This window comes from Apis dorsata, unplaced genomic scaffold, assembly GCF_000469605.1.
Source record: "Apis dorsata unplaced genomic scaffold, Apis dorsata 1.3 scaffold_553, whole genome shotgun sequence".
Lineage (NCBI taxonomy): Eukaryota > Metazoa > Arthropoda > Insecta > Hymenoptera > Apidae > Apis > Apis dorsata.
The window spans coordinates 82,371-99,211 of record NW_006263769.1 but is presented as its reverse complement, the minus strand read 5'-3'; the positions used below and the strand labels follow the sequence as shown (position 1 = coordinate 99,211).

The following is a 16,841-nucleotide window of genomic DNA, read 5'->3' as shown; positions in this document are numbered from 1 at the left end:
ATTATTATTATTATTATTATTATTATTATTATTATTATTATTATTATTATTATTATTATATTAGACATAATACAATTAATATTAAAATCATTATTTATAATTTCATTATTTATATTTATAAAGTATTCTGATTTTTAAGTGTTACATGCATATATTATTAAATATTTTTATTATAATTTTATTTTAAATTAGCGATATATCGATTCTTATACGATCATATTAATAAAATGTATGTTTTAACTTTTGATAAGAAATATTAATTTAATTTATATAAATTATTAATAAATAAACTTAATTTGTAAAGATCATGATTGGTATATTGTAAATATAATTTAGTTTTCTTTTTTTCGTATAATTCAAATTAAATATTTTATTTAATATTTTATTTTTTTTATTATAAAAAATATCTTTATATATATCTTTAAATATTTTTATTATAATCTTTATCAAATTTAATAGATTAAATTTTAATTTTTTGAAAGTTTTTAAATTTTTATAATTCATCGACTATTTATAATCTACATATACTTGTGCAAGAATTACATAAAAGGAAGATCATAGTACAATACAAAGATTAATGCATAAAAACAGTTTACATTTTCCGTATCAAACATCGATATTTAATAATTTCCAAAAAATTGTTTAATTACATAAATAAAATAATAAAAAGAACGGTTAATTTTTATCAGTAGATAAAAATTTTTCCCGCGGTATACATACCGACTTGACTATTGGAAAACAATGGGATTTATTTGCCAATTAGACAATTAGGTCGGCTGAAAGGGCGCAGAGTAGCACGAGCAACCGAAACTTTAGTGTACTACGAATCCAAATTATACGGTCCAGTGCAAAGTGTTTGACGAGCATATATATATACGCGATTAATGTTGACCTTCTGGCTTCAGCCAGCGGGATTCTGCGTGCAAATTAACGATGTTTGTTCTCAACCCTTTGGCCTGCCTTGATTCACCAATTTTATTGCGCCGCTCTCTGATCGTTAGTTGCACTACTTTCTTTGTGCATGTGATTTAATTTTGAGTCTTGAACGTTTGTAAAATATTGTAAAAGATAGGTTATAGGACATTCTATTCATTATTCTGATCTTTTTTGTCTATGTATTTAGGAGTTTAAAAAAATATTAAAATGAATTAGATTCACAATCAATTACTATATTATAAATAAAAGTAATAGATAAAAAAAACAAAATATTTTTATATAAAATTATGATAATTATTAATATTAATTAATATTAATTTCTGTATGTAGAATATATATGAATATATATCCGTTAAAATAGATATAAAGTAGATTATTAATTTTAATTAGATTACAAAATTTAACCAAATCTCCGTATTCGTTTTGCACGACACGTGCTCTCCGTTGACCGCTCCTTTTTCGAAATCATTTCCCGTAGATAGAGTCTGGTTACGCGGTTTCTGCTTATTCGGCAGATGACCGGACGTGACGTCACTGGAACCATGCGAGTGTTGATTGCAGATGCCAGATGCGACCCGATACCCGGTTTCTTTTGCCTTCCTTCTCCTCGCGAAACCACCTCGCGGATTATGCCGCGGCTTCGCGTTACGTGATGCTTTCGTTTGATCGTGTTTCGTGTCAAAATCTACGACGCATAATTTTAAACATATGAATATAACGTATAATATAATATAAAATATTTATTATAAAATTAAAATTTTTATTTACCATAATAAAAAATTATTATAAAATAAATATATTATATTTATTTTCGTTAGGCTTCAAAAATTTATTTCAAACATTATAACTAAAACTGAAAATACATTATATTAAAAATATTTTTACTGATATTTCAGAAACTAAAGCTGAATAGCGGAATGAAAAAAAGATATTCAGAATCTTGTTTTTGACAACATATTTCAAGGTCATTAAATTCGATAAACTATCTTTTCTGAATTAATCAAATTTTTTTTTATTTGTTAGAAAGATAAAATAAGGAATTTGAAAAATTTATTAATTCGCTATTGGGATAATTTTAATTTAACTAATTGCGCAGTTGACTTATGCGCAACAATCGCATATATGTCTTTCTTGTATTATAATCTATGTTCATCATTCATTAAATATATCTGCACAATTTAAAAAATACTTAATTATTACTTAATTACTTATTATTTATTACTTAATTACTTTAATATTATTTTTATTGTTAGGTTCTTCAACTATTTCAGAAAATAAGCATTATCACGATATTATTTCACGAGAGAAAGAAATTAAATACGAAGTACGAAGGTCACTATTTTGAAGTCAAGGCGATGAAGATTTCGCAGATCGTGCGATGCAATGTGATCAGTGACTACAATTAACAAACAAAGACAGAATTATATTGTGAATCCGTTTATTAATAAGACTTTACCAAGAATTAAGTGATTTCGAGAAACGAATTGAATTATGCGAATGTTGCTTCTTTATAATTTCTATCTTATTAAGATTGATGTCTCGTGTAAGATGTCGTTACAATCTATCTTTATTGTTCAACATATTGCGATATCTCACGTTTGTACGAGACATTTATAGAGACATCATTTAATTGAATCCATGATGGATTGTAAAATGGTTGAATTTATTTCATTAATAATATAATAATATTATATTTCATTTATATATGTTTTTTATTTATTTATTTTTTTTTGTATTTAACGAAGAATATTGACACATGTATTTACATATTTAACTTTTCTTTAATATTAGAAATATCGAATAAAAATAAATTATTTGTTTATTATTTGTTACGCAAAATTTAAGCTATGATATTAAAAAAAAATTTTAATCACTACACTATTTTTATATTATAATAAAACTTGTTATATATATATGTTTGATAGATATTATTATACGATTAATTTTTTTTTCTCATAGTTAATTAAATATTAGAAAATAGATAAATAGAAAATAATAAGTGTTATTAAAAAAGAAATTATAAAAAATATGGATCAACAATCTAAGAAAGATTGATTTATTAAAGAAAATCAATGTTTACTTATCTTGAAAGAATCGCAAGGAGATAAAAGGCATAAAAAGTGCTAGCAATAGGGGAGATATTGGCTATTAAATTTAATAGCCAGGAAGAGAACGATAGTTTCTTCTTCTCTCTTCTTCGTCTATTTCCCCTTCAGCTTTGCTAAAACAATAAAAACCTGCCATTAATAACCGGCGTGGTGACAAATATGACGGAACTTCCGATTTAGCCCGGAAGTTGCTAAATATACCAGCGCTTAGTTTCATTCTTCACGACTCTCCGTTTCTTCGTTTTCGACTGGCCGGATGCTTTTTTCGATATTTTACTTTATCTTCTTCTTTCGACAAACTATATTTAATAAAAGAAATAAAAGCCTAAAACATTAAAATAATTGCATTGCAAATTTTTTAATGTAACGTTTGATTAAATAATAAAATATTATAATAAGAATTGTATGTAAAAATTTTACATGAATACGTTCAATGTGATACTTCCTTTTCTTTCTCTCTTTTCAGAGAACGACTTATCGCTTGCGAAACAGAACATTATGTTTTTAATCACGGCGACACAAATACGATTCGATTGTTCTGCAGACCGATACACAACGATGATCCGAGAATAATTGAGGCACGAACGGCAAACAGATCTGCATCCTAACTGCTAGAGGCGGGGTATGCTGCTGCTTTTTTCCCCCTTTCCTCCACCTTTATCAACCCACGCTCCATGACCGTGGCACGATCTCTACTTCATTGTCATCTGTCATCGCGCCGCGAACAAATGAGCGTCTCAACAGTCGGCAGACAAATGACTCCAAGGATTATCCGGCGAACGCTCTTCGTCTTTTTCCCTTTTCCCCTCTCGCCACCGTCAAATTTCCTTTCTCCCTTTCTCATTCTTGCCAATTTCTTCTCTCTTTTCTATTGTCGTTGCCTTTCTTCTTCTTTCGCTCTTCCCAAATTCTTCTTTTCTTTCTATGTCTTTATTATTTCCTTTTTTTTCTTTCTGTTTTTTTTTCTTGTTTTTTTCTTTCATATCCTTTTCTCATTTCTTTTCTCCATCAATTTTTTTTCATACTTTTCCTTTTTCATTTTATTTTTTCTTCTTATGAATGAATCAGGATTTATTCTAATACGATAATCGACCATCATAATTAATTTGTTTCTTTATGATATTTGAAATATTTCACGAATGAATTCCTGGATATTCTAGAAATTGATATTAGCGTGGATGAATTAGGGGTTTTCTCTATAAAAAGATTACAGTTTCAATGCGTGGTTACGAATCGTTTCGTTTCTATTCGATCATTGGAATTTCACTGAATGATTGATTGCGATGATTGAAACAGACGATGGATGATAATTAAAAGTTCGATTAATGCAGTGATTGTTTTATAATTGAAACATGATTGAAATTCTATACGTTTTTCTGCTTTTCGAAATCTATTTTGTTGGGGATAAAATAATAAAAAAGTTATAACGAAATTATTATAAAAAAATAAATTTTAGTTTTGCAATATTTTTGTATTATAATATTATCGATATTAATGTAACATTTTAGGTTATGCAGATTTTTATTAGTTCTCGTTTTTTTGATATTATAAGAATCTAGCATGAAGAATTTAAATCTAAAATTTTTATATTTGCAAAATAATGATACTGATTATTTTTAGATATATCTTAAATAAATACATGTTAAATGATAGATCGCATAAATATATTTAGAATTTTAGAATGGTCCTCGATGCCTGATTAAGACGTGCTATTTTCACTGTAAGATCAGTCATACTGAAAATCACTATTAGCACTATAGTATTTTCTTATCTATCACTTTGATAGTAATTCAAATGTTTCAAATGTTAATTTTAAAAAACACATCAATATTCTTTTAAAATAAATTAATAACAAAATATTTGCAATATTTCGTTCATTACATTTCAGTTTTACATATCAGTTTCATATGTATGTATATAATAATAACTTCTGTATAATTAATAGTTATATGTAATTTCAAAAAATTATGTAATAAGAAATCCATGTAATAAAATAATCAGTACCGATATTAAATTTTTAATATAAATATGTTTTTTACGTGATATTAAAAGTCAATTTTTTGATATGAATGAATCTTTCATAAAATTACTAAATTGTTACTAGATTATTTACTAAATTACGGAATTACTAGATTATTTATTGGATTATTTACTAAATTTCAGAATTATTTATTAAATTATTAAGTTATATTTAACAAACAAAAATAAAATAATATTCAGAATCAAAAAATTCTGTTTCATCAGGAATCAATTTTTATAATTTAGGATTAATAATGAAACGAAATAGTATTATTTTTATTGTTATTGATTCATTATAATTAGCCTTAAGATAAACTTTCGGTAACATTAGACGCATGAAAACAGAATTATCAATTAGTAGCCGAGTTATCGATAACGATTTCAATTGAAAAATTTCAATTTCTCGAATTATTACACATACATAATTTTTCTCGTAAGAAAAACCTTCCTATCGACTGTAGGTGGGTTCATTGGTAGGTTGGCTCGCTGGCTGACTGGTTGGTATCGATGTGCAGGCTGGCAAGCCGGCTATGCTGGCTCAGCACTCTCCCTCGTTTCTCCTTTTTCTTTCCATGAGCAGCCACCTTTACTTCTCTCTCGTAATCTTAGCCTGAAACGCGTTCCATAAACTTAACCTCCTTAGAGTCGCGGTTGATGACTTTTAATTTGCATCTGTAAAGATTACTATTTTCTGACTGTCCAAGTTGCTTTTATATTCTATAATTATAGTGTATATATATACATGCAGATATGAAGATATTTGATGTTTTTGATATTATTATTGAGTTGAAAAATAATGGGAATTGAAAATTTAGGAGAATAGAGAATTGTATTGTAATGTATTTTTCGCTAAGAAGGAATCAGATTGATTCTCAAGTGGAGAAATAAAAATTTGGAAAAATAAAAAAATGGAAATTTATAGAAATAATAATTGAGGAACTTCACTTTGAGTAATATTATATCTCGTATCAAAGTTGTATCATTATAACAAAATTACAGCGAAAAGAAAATATTACATGAGGCATAAATATAAGAGTATAAATACAAGAGTATACAATAATATAATATCGTTATGATTTTTTCATATTAATCTTTCTATCGAACAAAAGAATTCGTTAAAATTGAATTAACGATCGAATATTCCTGTCATATTTCTAAAACGATCTTTTATCGATACATTTTCGACAATTGTATCATTAAACGATAATAAAGGGGATCAGAGTATGCGACTTTAAAAGGATGTATAAATGATAACATGAATGTTATCATTTATATGAACAAAAAAAAAAAGAATGCAAAAATATAGATAACGATGAGGAAGACTACTCTTGCTTCATCGTTTCATTAGGTTATCGATTTAACATCAAATAGCCTTTTATCGAGAAAGAAGCGCACAAAATTATTTTTTGTTTTTTTCAATTCAACGATTAGTAGTACGCGTGTCGCTTTTTTATTTATTAGATTGTTAATTAACTATTAATTACTATTAAATATCAATAATTCTTATTTAAGCCTATTTTCCATTACGTTACGATTTAGGAATATAATATTTATTTCTATTTACTATACTTCAATTATATTATAAATTTATAAAATATATTTAAAAAAATCATCGCAAAAATTTTTACTTTCATTTTTTTGAAGTTCTGAAATTTTTCTTTTTATTTATTATAGGTTATATTATAGGTTATATCCTCGTTAAACCTAGACGATAAACAATCATCTCCAAAACTAAAAAAGAGAATATTGAAGAAGAGAAAGTATCTCGAAATCGTGACTTTTAAATCGATATTATTATATTTTTTTTCTATTAAACGAAATAAGAATACTTTAGCGAATATAAAATTTATTTTCTATCTTCTTTTACAGAAAGAAAATGACAAAATTTTCTTAATTATCTACTAAAAAAGAGTTACTTAGAATTATCATAATAAAATCAAATCGATGAAAAATTGTGGAAAATTTCATTAAAATCGGCGTGTATCGATATTCCCTTGTTAATTAATGATTCAATAATTTCAAAGTTTCGTTTAATACACGAAGAAGAGTAGTAATTTATATATAGGAGATTGGTTGCGTTCAAAAAGAAAGGATAAACAGAGAAAAGTTTTCGATATATCGTAATTTCGTATCGAACGACTAAGAATCTATAGAAGATGGATAAATGGCTGAGATTGGCATTGGAGTTAAGATCAAAAGAGTCATAGCCCAAGCAATTCTTTCGAACGTGGAGTGAAAGAAAAAGATGGAATATGGTCGAACAAAGAGGAGCTGGAACTGTTTGGCTTTCGAATGCAATTGCTTGTCGTAAATCTCGCGGCAAAGTTTGTTGCGAGACCTCCTCTACCAGATAGATCGGTGTCCTTTGACCTGTCATGCAACTGTGATGATGTAATGAGGAAAAGGAACCACTGTCTCGTATTTTCACTTATAATACTGTTTTCCTAATTTTTTCGTGATAGCAAAATTATCCACAAATTGTAATAGAACGATGTTTTCAAATAATAAGTAAAATAAATATAATCTTTCATCTTTTTAAAAATTAACACAACAACAAGGTGAAAATTAAATAAAAATTAATCTATTAATCTATTAATTATTAATAAAAATTATTAATCTATTTAATATGTGTTTTAGATTTTGCAACAAGTTCGTTATCTACGTTTGTTTATAAAAATATTAAATAATATCTATAAATAAGTGATGAAGATATAAAAAAAAAAAATAAAAGTCTGCGAGATATTCTGTATACATAAATAATATATAAAAATGATTTTTAATAAACCACCTTAATTAATTTATTGTTGATCAATGATGAAATAAATACGTTGGACGTACTAAATAACATTGTAATTGATATTTCCAATGTTCGTAAATACGTAGCGAAAATCTTTATTGGCAACTTTAATTATAATTTTCTGTCGTAAGCAACATTGTCCTATTAATTATATCATTTTATAACATGATGTAATCATCTCTAAAGAGCAAGCTTGCGGCAGCATTATCGCTTAAAACTTCTATACTATTCTAAAAATGCAACAAGTTATACACACATATCGTTTGACCTTCACCCCATTCCATTTATAAACTATGCATACAATATTGCAACTATGTAATAACTTTAATATAGTGTTAAATGTTTCGAACCTCCATGCAAGCAAACGAAAATAAACTGCGTTAATAAAATCAATTTCTTTTATCTGTGCCGGAAAAGTGACAAAATTACTACTTAATTTTATTAATTAAATTATTTTAGAGGAAAAAGACTTTAAATAAAGTTCGAATCTCTGTAAGAACGTTGTAAGAATATCAAATTGAAATTTCACGATTTCGAAATTCATTCTATAAACGAATAATGATTCTTTTCTATTCTATTACCAATAACTCGAGTAAGTATAAATTTTAAATTTAATGTTATAAATGTAAATTATAAATTAGGATTGTAACCTCTTTAATCTTAAAATTTTTATTTAGGAATCGTCGTAATTAATTGCGATCATTCAAAATGCAAGAAAATGTTATTTTACAAAAGAAATTCAAAAAAGAAAACGTTACTTGGAACAAGCATACCGATGTCTTCACTTTGCATCGGCCTGTTTCGCAATTTTTTAACCAATTACAGTAATGCTTATTTCTCTTCGCTCGACATTTCTTTAGGACACGCGTTGTCGAATGCAAACAGCCGATTAAAGGTCGTTGCCCATCCGATAATAGAAGGGCATCGAACCACGATACAATAAATATTACAAATATTTCGATCTACTTATTTTAATTTTCCTTTTCAATTTAATTTCCATTTTCAAGATTTTATTGTTGTATTTAACTTGTACTCTTATTAATTATTAATTTCAGCGACGACGAATTTATTATCATGGATGATTGTCAATAGCATCAAATATGAACAACGAAAAGAAGGAATATGAAAGACCAACGTAAAAAGAATCGCGAATTAATAAAATTCCAATCTTTACATTACATGTTTAATCAAATATACGAATTATACTTAAAATATATGAATCATACTTAAAATTGTGAATAACAAACGTTTCGATTGGAGACGAAAGAAGGAAACGTAGGAAACTTTAAGGTCTATCCGTGCCTTTAACCTAGCCTGTGCCAAGGTGACAAGACAGACAGAATTTTGTTGGTCTAGACGGGCGAGTGTCGCAAAGACCCCGGAATAGAACGTGGAGGAGGACGATAGGATTGGCCATTTTGTTGGCCGAGGAATTTGTCGACGCTGCACTTCGATGTCCTCTGCCTGCCGTTTTCTTTTTCATTCCCTCCTCGTCGTCCGCCCTCCGTACTCGATACCAAAAGCGGAGCACAGTTTCGCGATGCGGCGAGTCCGAAAAAAATTTTTTCCAGCGATCGACGTGGCCAACGATTCTCAGAAATTTTTGTACACCGATTTCAGATTCAGAAGGAAAGATTTAAATTATAAAGGAGATCGATTTCTCTGTTACTAATATAATTTTCACAAAATTGGTGTGGACGAGTTTTTCTCATTTCAATGAATTAAATTTAATGGCAAACGAATTTTATTAACGCGTTTTGGATGATTTCAGAAATAAAGAATAATATAAATTTAGACAATAATATTTCAGAGAAAGATCATACGAAAAGAGGGCTTTTTTTTTTAGAAACGAGAAATATGTATTTGTTAATTATGTAATTTTTGTAATTTTATATATACAAAACAGCAAACAACGTTATAGAGGGAGAAGCGGTCATTAAAAGTTTAGAAAATGCATGGTTGCAGGCGCTACGAATTTGTTTCCAAGCGGAGTACTAACGAGTGGAAATGAGAAATAGAAGAAATGGAAGAAGAAGAAAAAAGGAATTTGGTGGGAGGAGATACAGAGGGGGGGAAGAGAGGGCGCGAGAGAACGAAAATTTGATATTCATGAAGCATTTTAAAGTCGTGCCATCCGAGAAATGGGTATAGAATATAGACTGCTAAGCAGGGGAAGACATTTGTGGAAACCTATTTAAATGCGAGTTCGTGATTCGCGCCCTCTCGTTCGCATTTTCTCTGTGAATTCTGAGATGTCGAATTTTTGTTTAATAGAAAAAAAAAAAAAAAGATATTTACTTTTATAAATAATTTTTAGATTAGTTCCTTTATTAGTTTCGTTGCGTAGGAATATAAATAGCAATGAATATATTGTGAAACGTGTATGAAAATAAAACGTTTCAAAAATAAAAGCGATAAGAAATTATAAAATAGTTCATGGAAATTTATATATATGTCGATCTATTTATTATTTTATTAATCTGTATTTATTATTTTTTTTTTTTTATTTTTCATGTAATTTTTATATGTAATGATATTTTTATATGTAATCGTAAATGCTCAAAGGATTAAAAGATAGATAATAAAAAAAGGACAAAAAGATAAATAATATCTAGTTACAAAATTAAAATTTTATTCAATAATGCTCAATATTTCAATTATCGAGAAATTAAAAAAATGATTCTGATTATCCAACGATAACAATTATTTATCTTCGATGATTCTCGCGAATTCGTGTCGCCAGAATGAGGTCACGCAATTTAATTTCGCGCTTCAATTTCCCTTTGCGAAATTTTTCCGATTCAAATCCACCCGCTGAAAACCGGTCATTAACTTTTGCGTTCCCTAATTCCGGTCGCGCGAGCGTCAGCATATTTCATCGGCATATATCGTCGTTCCTTGTTTCAAGCGCGTGATGAGCCTAGTGACATCTTAAATCGTATCGTTCTCCCGCGATAAATTCAGATATTTTTCGAATTTTCAGATCGTGGACGCTTGATAACGAGACATCCCTTATGTACAAATCGCGGCGCTAAATTGAAAAATTTCGAGAAAAGGAAGCAGAGTAAAGTATACGCGGGCAAGGATCAGGAGACGATGTGCGCGCATATTATGAAAGAGTGGGGGAGAGCAGCAGCGCGTCCGTTGAAAAATTATAATAATCACTTTAGAAATTAATGGTACCTCCGCGAAGGCACGGGAGATCCGTGCCGGGAGTGACAAGGTGGACCTCCGTAGTGGGAGCAAGAGTAGAATGTGCAAATGGCGACTCCTCTCTCATCGGACCAATCGTTGCACGCGTCCGAGGGCCGAGTAACGTTGGCCACACCCATTCGCGACGTCAACGTGTCCTGCGCGTAGAGGTACTCTCACCCACACTCGTCGGACCAGTCACCACTCGGACGACGTATTCAGCTTACCACACACGTCTTCTTTTTCTTTTCCACCGGATCCCCGGCTTGTGACGTACACGCACGCGAGAAAAATCGCGATAAAACAGAAGATAGTTTTTCGTCGATTTTTTCGCAACGAATTTTGTTAATTCTTGTTATACTTTCGATCGGGCGAAATAATTTTAAGTTCATTGATCGAAAGGATTGTGAATTGGGAACAGATTCATTTTTTGGCGGGAACATTGCGAAAAAGTGAGCCGTGAGTGACAGTGTTGTCAGTGTTGTCAAAGACGCGATAGACGTCTAATTGAGCGATTCGATCAGTGAATTTTTTGATTTTTTAATCGAAACGATCGTTTTGTGGAATAATTGTGTGATAAAATATATATAGTTCGTAGAAAGTGATTGACTAACCTCTTATAAACACTTTTCTTACATTTTTAAAAAGAATTCTCGCCGATATAAAGTTAATTCGTTAAAACTCTATTTCATTATTTTACACTTCGATATCTATTAAAGTTTATCAATTCCATCATTCTCTAGCATCTGTCTAGGGACAAACGTTACAAAACGACGTGTTCTTGAAAAACGCGTATCATATCAAGGATCAACGAAAATAATTACTAGTTATTTTCATTTATTAAAGAGAAAATAATATAAACGAGTGAATATTTAAAGTGAAAAATTGAGAGTTTAGCTCACGTGGCGTGTATTGATAATCGGTATCACGTTTGCGAGAAGATCGAGAATAGCGATTTCGGTAGTCGTTAGGCGGAGTCGTCTGGAAAGGTGGTCACGACGCAACAAACGGTGACGAGTTGTCCAGGAGGTGGCGAGGGCGGTGGCGGCGGTGGTGGTGGTGGAGGTGGTGGAAGCAACGAGAAGACGTTCCCGTATGCAGCCACAACGGGCACGGTAGAGGAGGTGGAGGCGCAGGAGGTGGAGGTAGAGGTCGACGAGGTTAAGATGGAAGCCGAGGAGCATCTCGCGAGGGAATACGTACAGGAGTTTGTTCTCGATCATCTCGATCCCGCCGACGTCAAACGGGAGGTTAGTGATTGATTATTACCACTATTATTATCAGATCGTACATAGGACATTCCATTTCTTTCCTTATTTCTTTCATAATTATAATTGTGAATGGTTTTATCTTATATATAAAAAATTGAAAGATTCGAACGAAAATAATTTTTCAAATCAATTTTTATTTTTTCTTTTTTCTTAAAAAAAAAGAAAAATAATTTAACATTTCTCTAAAATATAAAATATAGTCGTTATAATAATTAAAAAAAAGATTGAATCTCTATTTAACTTTCATACATTCAGTAATGAATTTACACAAATATTCTGGCTTAATGGATAATTGAATTTTATTTTATTTTTCGATTCTGTGATTATTTTCATTTTTATTTATATCGGCTTATCAGAGATAATCCTGTATCATTTGTTTTAAATAATAATTAAACTGGGGATGTTTTTATATATTTATGAGAAATTTAAATGCATAAAAATATATAAAATGGACAAACAAAAAGATATCTAAAATTAATCTATTCAAGTTTTTTAATTTATTTACTTTTGTACTTTATTTCATTAGTGTTCATAAAATTAAAATTTGTAGCCGCATTTTAGTAGATAATTTGTACAGGTTTTAAAATTTTATTTCATTTCACGATATATTGTCATTATTTTTCTTTTTATTTATTGAATTAATAAATTTTTTCTTTTTACGATTTTATAAATTTTTGTGATATAATTACAAAATGTTTAGTAAATATTCAATTTATTTAAAAGATGATTTTTTTTCACAAAAATAAAATATATTTGCATAATTTCTTTCTCTTAGTTATAATAAATATATCATAATTTCTAAGCAATAAAAATCTGTGATAAGATATTCCACATTTAAATCACATACATTAACCTTATACTAATCGAATATCTGTTGATTGATTCGAAACTTTCATCGAGGAGAGTCCATTGAATGAGGTCATTCACAAGTTAGTTTATCATGTTTTTTTTTCACACAGAGACAACAAATTAATTCATGTGCATTACACGCTGAAAATTTCCACTGAAGTTGAGATTGTACATATGTATGTATATATAGAATCACGTGCGCCGTTTTGCATTATATAAGCTTGAAATTATTACATTGTGTATGTATGTAGAAAAAAACATGAAACACATTTCTATATGAGTACTGGTTCATATAAATATTGAACACTTTTCGTATTCATTGGAGATATTAAATTTATATTCAGTGTTATTGTATACATTGTACGTTGATTGAGATATTTTATTCTTGTGAATTAGATGTAAATGTAATTGCCACATATGATATTAAATCGAATAATTTTTGAAATTTTTTCAACATCATCCAACATTTTAAAAACCTGCAAAAAGAAATTTGTATTTTAATCGAATTTTTTTAATTATAATAATTCAATAACAACTTTAATCTACATTATCATACTTATTATTTAAAGCTCTTTTTCTGTTCAAAAATTATGTAACTTCTATCTCTACTTCTTTATTCATATAAATGTACCATGATAGCATTCATTTGTTATTAATATAAATGAATATTCGAAGAACTCACGTTAACCGTCATTCACAAAAAATTATTTTTCAATAATTTTCATATTTACTTACACGATTATTTCCAAAATATTAACAATATCTAAAAGTAAATCCAATTAAAAAATCGTTAGTTTTAATCTTCATTCAATCCAGGATTTTCTAACCTCTTTTTGCAACGTTTAAATAGCTCGTAATACTTTTCCTAAAAAAAAAAAAAAAAAATAAAAAAAAAAAAAAAAAATAAAAAAAAAAAAAAAAAACTTAAAAGAATGAAAAACAGAAAAAAAAAGAAAAATGAAAGAAAGGCAAGAGATTAATCGATTGTTTCGTTTCAGGTACGAATCAGCTCCCCAATGATGGTGAACGGTAGCGTGGTACAATTACCTGGCCAGGTACAAACTCAAGGCCTAGCTCTGGCGCCTTTGACGCCGCCGGCGCACGAGCTCGAGCAACCCCATCCTTTATACGGGCAACCGCATATCCAAGTGCAGCACGGTGTCCTGGTGAAGGCACCTCCGGGTGCAGCGTCTCATCTGACAACCCTTTCGCATCCTGGAACACCACCGGATACGCCTCCGGTTTCGGCGTCCCCGCCGCCATTGCAATTGCATAGGAGCGAGCAGGATTCGCGCGAGAGAGGATTGTTCTTGCAACTGCAACAACCTGGCTCGATCGTACAAGATGAGATGCAACCCGGCACAGGTGGCATGGGATGGTTGACGCAATCTCTTAGGCAGGAACCGCTCGATCTCAGACCTCATTGTCCTCAGGAACCGCCGGAACCGCATCACGAAGCTTGGCCGAGTCATCATCATTTCCAAGATCTGCAACGTTTGCAACGTTATCCCAGACATACTGGTGAGTGAAGGAAATTTGGAAAATACTAATAGAACAAAGAAATATTAGAATTGAGAAAAATAGATTTTTGAAATAAATAAATAAAAAGAAATAAATAATTTAGTATTAATATAGAAGTTTGTGAATAAATTTCTCTTTGAAATGCTAATAATAAAGAAATATATATATTATTGTGAGAATTATAAGTTTGTATTAGAAATGTATAATTAATGATGATCAGTAATTGAAGATTCAATTTGAAAACATGTTGCACATTGATCTTACGAAATTTCTACGAATTTGACGTTGTATGTTTATGTTTTTGTTTTTTAAAAATATCATTATTTATCGACGTTTATGAAAACATTACAAAAAGTTATTGTTATTAAGTATTGTTACGAAGAATAATAATTTTGAAGTTTAAATATAATATAACATAAAAAAGCAATGCAAATAATAGATTTATATTTATATTTGTAATTATTTAAAAAATCTATTTTTCTCGACTCCGAATAAATGAATTTCCATCATTGCTCTGTAAAAAAAAAAGTATTTGAGGTTAGAAAATGTTATTGTCATAGGTGGATACATCACGATGTCAGGCCACATAGAATACTGTGGAGGTGCTGGATCAGGCGGCGGGATGCTTCCCGCGGGCGGAAGTGGAATTTCAGGAATGGAAGACAGTATGCAAGGAATACAGATGCAAAGACCGATGAGCGTTTGTTCAGTGAGTTCTTGTGGCGCTAGTGGACCGAGTCCAGCCCACAGGACAGGGAATGGTCTTTATCCAAATTGCGGGAATAATAATCCTCAGGAAGAACTCATGAACGACGAGCTGCTCATGTCGCTTTCCGTGCGTGAATTGAACAAACGCCTCCATGGTTGCCCGCGGGAAGAGGTGAGTCAGGTCTCTTACATTTTTAACGACACTTTCGCATAGGTAATGCCTCGCCTTGGTTTCATTCACAAATTTTTCTTTATTTCGCCTCTCGTTCTTGCTCTGATTCTTTCTAAGCTTTTCTTTTCAATTCAATTTTTTTTTATCATCGCAATAATATTTACGATACGTTATCCGTGGAAATCTTTTCGATAAAGATAGAGGAAAAGATGAAATAATTATGAAATCGATAGGATTCGTAGATAGATAATTTTAAGTGAAACGAGAGTGAATTGGTATCTGTGACTGCAGTAGAACAAGTCGTTTTTTCGTCCGACATCGTTACTATGTTCGATTACCTAGATGAGTGTAAATTTCTTTCTTTTTCAATATATTAATTTCCAATTTATGAAACTTTTATAAACTTCTTATCTATTATACAAATTATTTTATCTCATACATGATCTATGAACATTTGAAATTCCCAAAAGACTTGGCCTAACTCGAAATAATTCGAGTTAACGTTGACACGAAAAGGTTAGTTCATTTAAAAACGAAACATTTCAATATATTATAAATAAAATGTATCTTATTTTTATTTGTAAATTATTTAATTATTTACCTTGATATATTAACGATGTAAATGTAGATATAATGAATCTATTAATTTATCATTTAAACATTTTAAACACAATAGTATCTTCGAACGAATCCGTTCCGATCATTGACGATTCGATCCGAAGTTTGACCAGTTCCGATTATTGCCGAGTCGATCCGAAGTCGAATTACCACTCGTATTTATATCTCGAATCGAGTTTCGAGAATAATACGACAGTACGTATTAAGATTTTGCTTGATCCTGTTCGAATTTTTGCAGCTATTCCCAAGTTCCAGTTCACAAAAACAATTAACAAAACTGCATATAGGAATAGCAATCGAGCAGACAGAACCAATTCATCTCTTATTAATCCGAGATCCATAACGAATTCGTTCGTAAAAGGAATCCTCCTGTTTTGCGAAGGTCGTACGCCTGAAGCAGAAGCGACGTACGTTGAAGAACCGTGGGTACGCTCAAAACTGTCGTAGCAAGCGACTTCAACAACGGCACGACCTTGAGACAACAAACCGTAACCTGCAGAACGAACTTCAACGGGTAAAAATCGAATTGGCACGGGTCCAGCAAGAACGCGATCTTTATAAGCAACGATGCGAGATCCTGAGAACACGGCAGAGCCACAATCATAATCACAATCACAATCATCATCAGCAACAGGCATCCCAGCAACAAC

The 16,841-nt window shown here is 30.2% G+C and overlaps 1 protein-coding gene and 3 long non-coding RNA genes across 4 annotated transcripts; 1 reads left to right on the top strand and 3 right to left on the bottom strand.

Moving 5' to 3' along the window:
* Positions 1-1,095: 1,095 nt before the first annotated feature.
* On the bottom strand, positions 1,096-2,682 carry LOC116186285. The gene is made up of 2 exons (XR_004151250.1): positions 2,167-2,682; positions 1,096-1,621 (listed from the first exon to the last, which is right to left on the bottom strand). It is a non-coding gene; the product is annotated as an uncharacterized LOC116186285 (long non-coding RNA).
* Positions 2,683-2,969: 287 nt separating this feature from the next.
* Positions 2,970-4,437, bottom strand: LOC116186282. The gene is made up of 2 exons (XR_004151247.1): positions 3,246-4,437; positions 2,970-3,157 (listed from the first exon to the last, which is right to left on the bottom strand). It is a non-coding gene; the product is annotated as an uncharacterized LOC116186282 (long non-coding RNA).
* Positions 4,438-11,024: 6,587 nt separating this feature from the next.
* Positions 11,025-16,840, top strand: LOC102677945 (transcription factor MafB; the record flags this gene model as incomplete). The annotated part of the gene is made up of 4 exons (XM_006620901.2): positions 11,025-12,302; positions 14,171-14,693; positions 15,254-15,573; positions 16,574-16,840. Coding segments are annotated over exons 1-4 (1,194 nt in total), but the record flags the coding sequence as incomplete, so codon positions are not given.
* On the bottom strand, positions 12,931-13,949 carry LOC116186284. Its single transcript, XR_004151249.1, has 2 exons — positions 13,908-13,949; positions 12,931-13,648 (listed from the first exon to the last, which is right to left on the bottom strand). It is a non-coding gene; the product is annotated as an uncharacterized LOC116186284 (long non-coding RNA).
* Position 16,841: the final 1 nt, after the last annotated feature.